Genomic DNA, 11374 nt, shown 5'->3' with positions numbered 1-11374 from the left:
TTTCAAATTTTCATAGAAAAAATATGTGTGATAATATTTATTTAATAATAATAGTATTACTAATTTTATTATTTTTATTTTTATGAAATTTATTTCTGTTAGTAAATTAGTATGTTTACTAATTATTTTAATAGTAAAACAAAACAGAAAAAGTATTCTAGTCAAAAAATAAAAATATTTATGTTTCAGTAAAGCCAATATATAATTATATAACCTAATATTCACAAAATGTTATAAAATAAATATATTTATAGTTTTTGGTATAAAACTGAATAAACCGAAAACTGATATTTTATTGTTTATATGTTGTAATTTATTTATGGTTACAAAAATCAATAGTTTATATACATAACTAGATATATAATAATACAATAAACTTGTTTTAAATGAAATGATGTTACACATAATATTTTTATTGTTTATATGTTGTAATTATTTGTAGCTAGTTGTTAACTATTTTCTATAACACTGTATTGGTTAAACCAATTGAAATCTAAACAGTCCAATTCAGATTATAACATATAAACAATAAAAACATTATGAATGATTTAATATACATTCTAGTTTTAGGTTTACAAGTCTTGAAAATAGAATATGGAGATTGTGTTAGTAAGATTGCTATTGTTGTAGTAATGATGATTTTTTAAAAATAGGAAATGTTTTAGGAATGTTATTGATTTTAGGAATATACAAAATTATTGTTTTGATTTTTTTGCAGCGAAAATATCTTTTAAGACTAACTAATATAGTATTTTAAATATATTTTTCATTTTATACAAACCTCTTTGATGTATAATCTTATATTTATGTTCCTTTCTTTTGGTTTTTTATGTATGAGTAGGAAATTTTTTTTGAAAGTCCAACTTAATACCAATAATGTTTCATACATATTTTGAAGAAAACTGAAAAATACAACATTTGTAACAAAAATAGGAACCAGAACATGTAATTGATTTAGTGATATACATGAAAACAATTAGATGAGAAGAAATTATTTGATAATTACACGCTTAGTTAGTAAGGATATATATTGGATTGAATTAATGTGGGAGGTTTATACGATTGGTTGTATAATAATAGTGTATTGAATTTTGTATAAACCGGATTTGATTCTGCAGACCAACATAAACCAATTTATATTTAGTACTGAAACCCGTTAGTTTAGGTGGAGTTTTTTTAATTTAATTAAATTGCTTTCGTAATGTTATTAAATGATGGTGTTAATAGTCAGTGGCATACCATGGTAATTATTGAGGAAAATTTGGGCTATGTACAAAATGTACTCATGTTTTAATAGATTAGATCTTTATACTGAACTAAAAAGTTTTTGTTGTTATGTTTTTACTCTTGAGATAAACACAAATCGGAAACGAAACTAAGTTAAACATAGCATAATATCTATTCACATTCTTAGTTATAAAATCTGCCAATCTTTTAGAAAAAATGAGTTAATACTTTATTGTTAAATTATAAATCTATAACTTTTAAAAACTAAACATTAACAATGTTTTTCAACAACAACAAAATTGTATAGCTGAGTTCATAATTAAAATAGTTGAACCACAATTTACGGGTGAATTATAATTAAAAAGTAAGGATTGTGGAAAATGATCAACTCAGAAAGGATATCAGAAGAGATTATTAAAATGATCACCAATTCAAACCATCAATTTTGGGAAATAAACAAATGGAACAACCAAAACATCTCAAACACAATAAGCCTATATTTCTATTCTCAAAAAGAAAGGTTAACCACATCCTCCTATAATCCAACTAAATACTTACTCTATACATAATAAGGATAACTAGATTTTGACCCGCACTTCGAAAGCGCAGATATTATTTTTCACTTTTATGAAATATATTATTTATTTGTAGTTATTGAATGTATTTATCTTAGTGAAACTTTCTTTATAATAAATTCGACACATAGAGTGTCTCTGGTAAACTAAGTGCTTCTCTGGCTTTGTTTTATTCCCTCTCCAATCAACATATTTATTTGACTTGTTGTTAAAATAAATGATTTTAAGACGCAACTGTACAATAATTTTACATTGATATTTTGTTTAAACAATGTGACATATTTCTATATTAGTTAAATATTTACATCGTTAATTTCAACTAAATTTTGATCCGCACGTCCGTGCGGATGTATATTTCAAAAATATATTGCTATTTATTTTTCATGTCAATATCAAAGCTGGATAAAAAAAAATTCAAATCTGAAGAAACGAACCGATCGCGATCCGAAAGATTAATACCAGACCCGAACCAAAATTGATTAAATATCCAAATTATTCAAAATTTTGATATTTAGACAACCGAAACCATAACCAATTTGAACCAAAATATTTTGGATATCAAAATGTATCCGAAAAAGATTTATATACTTATATATGTATATATATATATTTTATTTTTAGTTTTAATGTATATAAAAACACCCAGAATATATATGATACTTTTAAGTTGGTTTAAATATTTGAAAATATATAAAATATTCAAATATAAATATCAAACATAGTGGAAATACACTCAAAACAACAAAAATATTTAAAATAATTATTGATTTTTAATCCAAAATTTAAACCAAACCAATTTATATGTTAAGTTTAGGTATTCTGACATATGCTATTAAGATTTATATACAATATATTATTTTATTTATAGATTTTAAAAAATTCAAAATATATGATGAATTTAAAAAAAAATAATTTAAATGAGTTATCCGAACCCGAAATGAACCCGTAAAGATCCGAATATAAAACGAACTGAAATTTAGAAATATCTGAATGGGACTGAAATCTTTGACCTCGAAAACCCAAAACCCAAGCAGATCTAAAACGAACTTGAATGGATACCTGAATGCTCAGCCCTAGTCATAATTCAAACTGAAATTTAGAAGTATATGAATGGGGCTGAAATCTTTGACCATGGAAACCCGAAACTCAAACAGATCCGAAACGAACCGGAATGGATACCTGAACATCCAGTCCTAGTCACTATTATGTATCATATACATGTCATCATATAATTAATTGTACTGGTCCATCATATAAATAATAGAATAGCCTTTCGACGTAAAAAAAAAATTGGTCCATCATATAAATAATCATATAAGTAATAGTATTTTATATGTACCATCTTATAAATAATCATTATTATTATATTTTAAAGTTTGATGTGAAATATAAAAACCATAATTTAAGTTGGTATATAAAATTAATTTTTCTGTTGTATTTTTCTTATATATATTGAAAATATTTTTAATAATGGTTATTTGAAAATATTTTAGTAAAAATAAAATTTTGAATATATGCATATTTTAAATCAATTTCTGATATAAATAAACTTTAAATTATTATTTTGATTTGAAATATGTATATAAATTTTAAATTTTATTTTATGATTATTTTATACAAAACAATGTTTTTAGGTAATTAGATTAGTGTATTTTGTATATTTTAAAACTGATATAATGAATTTCCAATTTTTATTAATAACATAAGCCATTATTTTTTTTCTTCTTGGCATACTTTTATCGATGTTTCAAAGTTTTATTTTTTTGCATTAGTTTTCTATGAATTATTATTAATTTTATGATATTTTTTTGAAAATTGACCTCTTGAAATTTTTTATATTTGACTAAACTAAATAAGGTAATAATACTGTTTTTAAAAATTGTTTTATATTATATACTATTTATATTTTAGTTTGTGTTTTTATTTTCACTATAAAAAATTGTAAATAAAAAGAATTGTAAATAAAAAGAAATATAGAAAGAAGGTTGTTTAATTTATTATAAAAATGACTAATGTTTAAATAAAAAGAAGTGTTAAATATGTTATTCATGTTTCTAAGCAATTCTCATTTGTTATTAATTTATTGAAAATACAATGGCTAAATGTGTAAATAAAAGAAAGTATACATCTCTTCTATCCATGTTGCCAAACATATCTCATTTATTCTACTATACTTGTTTTCAAACATCTCCAATTTGTACTTCAAGTTTAATAATATAGATGTTTCCTCACAAAGCGCTAGACTAGCAAATGAAAACCTAAAACACCAAAATCATGCAGAAGATAATAACTACATAACAAAAAAAAATATATATATATATATATATGTGTATATATATATATATATCAAATAGTTTTAATTTATTGTTAGTGTAAATGAAATGAAGCGATATTATTAATAATCCATGTAACATTATAAAAACAAATATGGGTTCTTGATGGATCCACAAGTATATAATTAAATATATTGTAAGTCTAAATGAAAAAGTTATTTTATATATAAATTCATGTAATATTATATTAAATAATCTGGGTTCTTGATAAATCCACAAGTAAAAGAATTTAAAATTATCCAAAATAAATTGGACTACTCGGTCCAATAAATTGGATTACTCGGTCATCTAAAAGGGACCTTTTACTTTATTGTATTGTAAGTAAAAGGAAACAGAAAACAGAAAACAGAAAACGGAAGAAAAAAAGACCAGAGAGATCTAGAGAGATCTAGATACAGCTCTTGACCGAGGAAAAATCTATAACTGCAAAATCCAAAATCCAAAATCGATGGTGAAAATCAAAGGTCAACCATGTATATTCGGAAAAGAAAAATTCAAATGAAGAAATCATAAGGTATAAATTGTTTGCTCACCTGTAAATTGTTTCGTTTCGAGTACTCTTACAAATAATAATAAAAAATTGTTCACAGATACTTCTGTTCAAAATTATACAATAGTTCTGGTTAAAAATGGGTTGTCTTACCAGATTAATTTGCATAAAATAAATAAAAGGCTTTTTCTAATTTTATTAGCTATAAGGATTTTGTAATTCTTATTATTGCAATTTAAGTTTTTAACAATTTTGATTTGTATATATTTTAGGGTATTGATTATAAGTTTCGTATTAAAATATCTCAGGACCAACATTGAACATAGTGTGTGATAAACATGTGGTGCTCGGAATTAGAGGTGTCAACTAGGCGGGCCGCCCATGAATTAGACCAGTCCGATTTAGTTTGGGTGGGTTATGGAAGCGCCCAATTAATAAATGGTCCAATTGGATAAAAGACCAATTGTTCTATGGTCTAACTGAGCAAAGACCAAATGGACAATGTGTGTCCATGGGTCTCCTAAAAATATTGTTTTACAATTTATTGAAAAACACACAATTTTAACGAAAATCAAAACTTTGCTATTTAATAGAAAACAAAATTTTACGGTTCTAGCGGAAAAAGTAATTTTACGATTCTAGCAGAAAACATAATTTTAGGGTTTGGTGGGAAAATATAATTTTACGGTTTGGCGGGAAAACTTGATTTTACGATTTTGACGGGGACACTTGATTTCTCAGTTTTGATGGAAAACATGATTTCTCGGTTTTGGCGGGAAACGTGATTTCTCGGTTTTGGCAGGAAAACGTGATTTTTCGGTTTTGGCGAAAAAACGTGATTTATCGGTTATGGCGGGAAAATGTGATTTCTTGGTTTTGGTGGGAAAACATTATTTTTATTTGGTGGAAAACGTAATTTTTTTGGTTTGGGCGAGAAAACGTGATTTTCCGGTTTTGGCGGGACAACGTGATTCCTCGATTTTGGCAGAAAAACGTGATTCCTCGATTTTTGCGGAAAATGTGAGTTCTCAATTTTCGCAAGAAAACATAATTTTTTATTTGGTGGAAAACGTAATTTTATGATTATGGCTGAAAATATAGTTTTATAGTGTTGGCGTGAAAAATCTAATTTTGTAATTTTGAATAGAAAATGTATTTTCAAAATTTAAAAGAAATAAAAATAATTGATAAATACTAATGGATGATATCCCTTGGATATGGTCTCTATTGGTCTTGGACATTTGTTTAGACTATTGTCCAATATAGACCATCCAATACTGTGTATAACTGAAATGGTGGTCCAATTGAACAAGACGAATTGGGCTATAGACAGACCATTTGACACCTCTACGGAATCAGGCTTCTACTATGATATTTGTTGATACAATATTGTTTTTGTTGACAAACAAGAAAAAGAAAAGGGATAATTGGAAAAATGAGACATTTTGAACTTTTGTTTGTCAAAATAGGAATTCTGATATTTTTGGTACTTTTGTTTGTCAAAATAGAACTTCTGATATTTTTGGTAATTGTAGACATATTTTACATTTGAAAGAAAAAATAGTAAACTTAATTTTAAAAATGATATGAAAACTATTGGAAACATAAGTATGACAATATATATGTTTAATTTTTTTTAAAAAGAAATTGGAGTCATATTTTATTTTATCTTCTATCTATAATTAGAATACATATTCTTGTAATATACTTAGTCTATAAATATGATTCTAAGTTTTAAACATAGATATATCAAAGATATATAACGTAAACTAACATTTCTTGTATATTCTAACAAAGCTAAAATCGGTTACGTTATAATCAAAAAAGATGTCTTCAGTTTACCTACAGCTTGATAACGTCATATAGCCACAACTCAATGACATAGCTCGGCTACATTACGTACCATAACATGTTATGCCTTTTATCTTATCTGACACATAAGGAAGAATATGTTTCTCGACTACTATACTTTGTTCTGCGTAGATAGTATACATATTCTAGATAAATCCAAAAATATGGAAAATTCCGCACTTTGGTTAATATCTTTCCTAAATCTACATGAAGTCTACCATAAATCTCTCACAATATCTTCTTTCCCATATCTCATGATATTTGAAGCTATTAAAATTCAAACAAAGGTAAAAAAGCGCATAATTGTTGGTCGAACTTGCCACCATGGACAATTTCCCAAGGCATTAAACAACTAGGACAAAGACTTTCCGTATATTTCATAACAGTTTATAACTAATTTAATCACAAAATGGATCTGTAGTATCAAAGATGGGTTTTGTATTCGTGGAGTATGGGTTTTCTGCAACGTTCATTCCCATGTGCATCTCCATTTGTATATGATGTAGTGGAACATGATTTTTCTACCAGATACTTTGTCTGTCCTAGTCCCTTTCTACTTACTAATAGTCTTCATCGGCATATGAGCGCACCATCTTGTATAACATAACATATATCTTCCTGTAGTTTGATATTCATCATAATTCTAGATTTTGTCTTTTTACCCTTTATTTTATCAGATTCGATAATTGTAGTATCCACTTGCACTGCTGTGGCATCAAATTATAACAGGTGTGGTTGCAGGAATGTTTGCTTTGGGTGAGAAATTACCCAATTCACCAACGAGGGAGAGACACTGATTCATCATTCACCAAAAAAGAAAAAAACAAGAATGGTTCATAAATCCAACCATATCAAAATCTAAATACAATAATATATAAATGAAAAAAAAAACAAGAATGGTTCATAACTCATTAACTTGTAGTAACACAAGATACCTTTCAATAATCTAGACATAAAACGTGATACAAGGGTTGGTTCATAAAGAATCCCAGATACTGATCGCATTCTGCTGTAATATCAACCTATAGAACTAATTTTAGTTGAAAAAGATAACAATTTGTTTCTAAAGAAAAACATAGGGTTTTAAGAATCTAGAGAATTAATTGCATACTGAGTGGAAAGGAATGTTGGTTTTTGATGAAATTGATGATACCGAGTGTGAAGGAATCGTATGATGAAACCCGTAGAGGAAGAACAAATCGATTTCGTTGATTTGTGTCTGAAAAAAAAGAGGAGGAAGATAAAAAAGAGATTAGAGACAAGATAAAGTGGAAAAACACATATGAAAAGAAAAGATTCTCCAAAACTTTAAAACTCCATTGATGGGTTGAGAAGCTTTAGGCAGAGAAGAGATATAGAAAAAATTAGGGCAAAGTCTCTCCTTAGAGAAGAGAGATCCGACGAAACCGATGAAGAACAAGGATTTACTTCAAAAACACTAAATCGCCACTGATGGAGTGGAAGTTTATCGGCGGAGAAGAGGGTAAAGTGAACCCGATAATTAACCTATAACCGTGTTTATTTTTTTTCCTTTTTCTTTTTACGTTTTCTAATTAATCTAATTTTAAATCAATTTCGAAAAATATAATGTATTATTCTAATTCATTAATTTATTTTTAAATGTATTCTGGTATTTACAGGAATTAAAATCTGAATTTCCTAAAAGAAATACTAGAAATCCTATTGAGACAAACCATAGTTCAAAATGTCTCTGTATTCCAATTTTTCCAAAAGAAAACACCGTTATTATACAGCTAAATTATGTTTTAAAAATAGTCAATTTGTTTCTCGAATTTGTCAAAATGAAAATTAGTGCTGGATATAGATATATCCGAATCCGAGCTGTATTTAGAATATTCGTTGATCTGAAAGACTACAATGCCCTCGTTTTCCGTCCACCTATAAAGAAAAGGCTACAGTGACCCGATCTGAGTCGGGTTTCCAATCCGAATAGAGTCAATGGCGTTGCGTAGATCTCTTCTTCTCCTCCTCCTCCTCCTCCAAGTCCTTTTGGTTACGGTTCTTTCTGTCTCGGCCTATCTAGCGGAGACTGGAAGACTTGCCGGAGACAACGTCGTCGAAGTCAATCGCTCACAGAGAGAGTTCGATTATTTCGCTCTCTCTCTCCAATGGCCTGGAACCTACTGCCGTGGAACTCGCCATTGCTGCTCCAAAAACGCTTGCTGTAGAGGGTACGTTCTTGTGTTTTGTCACGGATCATCTGTCTCTGCTCAAAAGCTCCTTATTTGAAAAGATTTCGCCTTTTTTTTTAGTTTGCTCTTCTTGACTAATCTTGTGTGTTCTTTTGTCGACAGCTCGGACACTCCAACTCAATTCACCATCCGTAAGTTATTCTCTTCCAATTTTATTTTCATTTTGAGAATTCAATGTTTGATTTTCTGGTGACATTTAAAGTTGTTACTTTGACTGTTTTAAGATAAAAACATTTGAAAGTAAAAAACTTCTGCATACAATAAATTGAGTATAATCATCTCTAATACTTATCTTTCAGATGGACTATGGCCGGACTATAACGACGGTTCCTGGCCTTCATGTTGCTATAGATCCGACTTCAATGAGAAGGAGGTAAGAGCATTCATAATCTGCTTATGTGGTCATTCTTGAATTTTTCTTAATTTGGTCATGTCGTAATATCTCAAATGAAGATTCTCATAGGAGACAAAAATTTGCAGATCTCAACGTTGATGGATGGCATGGAAAAGTACTGGCCCAGTCTCAGTTGTGGCTCTCCATCATCTTGCCATGGTGGAAAAGGATCATTTTGGGGCCATGAGGTGATATATATTTTTTTTATAACTTTCTCTCGATAGGTGTGTATACCATGGCCAAAACTAACTTGAGTTTCATTTGTTGGGTTTCATGTATCTCTTTGCAATACATGATGGCAGTGGGGTAATTTTATTTCCTTCAGATAACTTTCTGTAGAGTTTGATTATGCTTCGAGTATATTTCCTCTGGTTTGAATATGCTATAATACGATAAAATGGGTTCTTCTCTTTAACATCGTTTTGATGAAACTTTTTTTTCAGAGAAACATGGGACTTGCTCTTCTCCTGTTATTCGTGATGAGTATAGTTACTTCGTTACCACGCTTAATATCTACTTCAAGCATAATGTCACGGTAAGTCTTCATAGAGTTAAGTTTTTGCCTACTAGCCAATTAGTTAAACAAGAAGATTGGGGCATAAAAAAAATTTGTATGCTTTAGTTTGACTTGCATGTTTCATTTACTGTTTGAATGTTCTCTAACTAGATTGACCAACCAGATATTTTTAGCATATCGATTTCCATTTCGTATGCTCAAATGCTAGTTAATGATCTGAGTTTTAGAAAATTCGTTAACTCTGTATTTCCATTTAATTTTAAGAATGTAAATGAATGTTGGTAGTTTTGTTTTACCATGCAAATGATATGCACGTTATATTTTTCTCTGATTTTTGTAGATTTTCTCTCCTAGAAGAGTTCATTTTAATTTTTTAACATCTGTATCTATATTGGATAGGATGTCCTTTATAAAGCTGGCTATGTTGCTTCCAACAGCGAGAAGTATCCTCTAGGAGGTATTGTCACAGCCATTCAGAATGCATTTCATATCACCCCTGAAGTAGTATGCAAAAGAGATGCAATCGATGAAATACGTATATGCTTCTATAAAGATTTCAAGGTCTGTATTCTACATCTCTTTCATCTTAGATTGGTGATTTCCTTAATTAAAATGGCAAATTCATTAAGCTATCTGATCACTGGCATTGTTAGAAGTTCAAACCATTTGCTAGGCTATGAGAATTGCATCAGTTCATGACAGTTTTCTTTTAAAATGTTTATCACTAACAGCCCAGGGACTGTGTTGGTTCAAAAGACATGACGTCGAAAAAATCATGTCCCAAGTACGTCAGTTTGCCGGAATACACGCCATTGGGTAAGTAAATATCATAAAACACAAACCATTTTTGTTCATTTCTTTAACAATGCATAGTTCCAAGTGGTGTAGATTCATGATTAATCATAAAACAAGGATTATTTAAAGTATGGTAAAATGTTGAGAATGTGAATTTCTTATATTCGTGTGCAATGCAGATGGTGAGGCTATGGTTCTGAAGATGCCAACAGATGAATAAGATATTTCTTCTCTTCTTAGAGGCAATATTCACATACAGAACTTTCATGTTGTAATTTATTGGCCAAACCTATAAACAACGAATAAAGATTGGCTTACACTTGTTCTATGGCCTATGGGATATGAATCCGGGCTGGTTAATACTTTTTTTCCTCTTTACAGTTACAATATTATTAAATCCATTACAAAAATCAAAATCTATCATAAATTCATAATACATATTACATTGGATGGAAGCCTGTTTTTTTAAGAAACTGGTATTAGAGTTAGCATATGATTTGCCTTGATCTTATTCTATGTGTGATGTGTTACTAAAACTGAAATACAAAATATAAATATCTTTATTACGATTTTTACATTTTGATTTTTATTATTTACCTTATCTAACATTAATAATTGAACATAGATTCGACCATAATGAATAACTCTTACCATGACAATATTTTATGGATATATAAAATCTGATATATCGTTTTGGTAAGTATTATTAATACTAATATTAATTTTGGTTGTTATTTCTAAGGTAAAATATATATTTTAGGTTCATAGGAAATTTTTGAGGGATTTGCTTGATAATATTTTTTTTCTTTACAAATTTTATTTGTTAGATATTAAATATTTATTAAATTTGTTTCAATTTCTATGATTATGGTTGATGGAAAATATCAAATTGCTGGTTAGTTGTTTTATTTTCCAGATTAAACGGATATTTAATCGAATCTGTTTGGTTAAATTAAAAATCTGAATTTTTATATATTGT

General features: G+C 28.4%; 1 protein-coding gene across 1 annotated transcript; it reads left to right on the top strand.

Moving 5' to 3' along the window:
• Positions 1 to 8340: 8340 nt before the first annotated feature.
• Positions 8341 to 10831, top strand: LOC108848560 (ribonuclease 2). The gene is made up of 9 exons (XM_018621954.2): positions 8341 to 8668; positions 8792 to 8820; positions 8989 to 9062; positions 9170 to 9271; positions 9386 to 9389; positions 9527 to 9618; positions 10000 to 10161; positions 10332 to 10416; positions 10575 to 10831. Exons 1-9 carry the CDS (start codon positions 8436 to 8438, stop codon positions 10613 to 10615), a joined length of 822 nt encoding a protein of 273 aa, XP_018477456.2. The 5' UTR covers positions 8341 to 8435; the 3' UTR covers positions 10616 to 10831.
• The last annotated feature ends 543 nt before the right edge of the window (positions 10832 to 11374 follow it).

Source organism: Raphanus sativus, chromosome 4 (assembly GCF_000801105.2).
Source record: "Raphanus sativus cultivar WK10039 chromosome 4, ASM80110v3, whole genome shotgun sequence".
NCBI classification, from domain to species: Eukaryota; Viridiplantae; Streptophyta; class Magnoliopsida; order Brassicales; family Brassicaceae; genus Raphanus; species Raphanus sativus.
The sequence above is the reverse complement of the archived record's forward strand: the minus strand, read 5'-3'. Positions and strand labels throughout refer to the sequence as shown.

Coding starts and splice junctions, on each gene's coding strand:
- LOC108848560 (XM_018621954.2), top strand. CDS start 8,436: ATGGCGTTGCGTAGATCTCTTCTTCTCCTCCTCCTCCTCCTCCAAGTC. Junction 9,619..9,999: donor ACTTCAAGCATAATGTCACG/GTAAGTCTTCAT, acceptor TATATTGGATAG/GATGTCCTTTATAAAGCTGG. Junction 10,162..10,331: donor GCTTCTATAAAGATTTCAAG/GTCTGTATTCTA, acceptor TATCACTAACAG/CCCAGGGACTGTGTTGGTTC.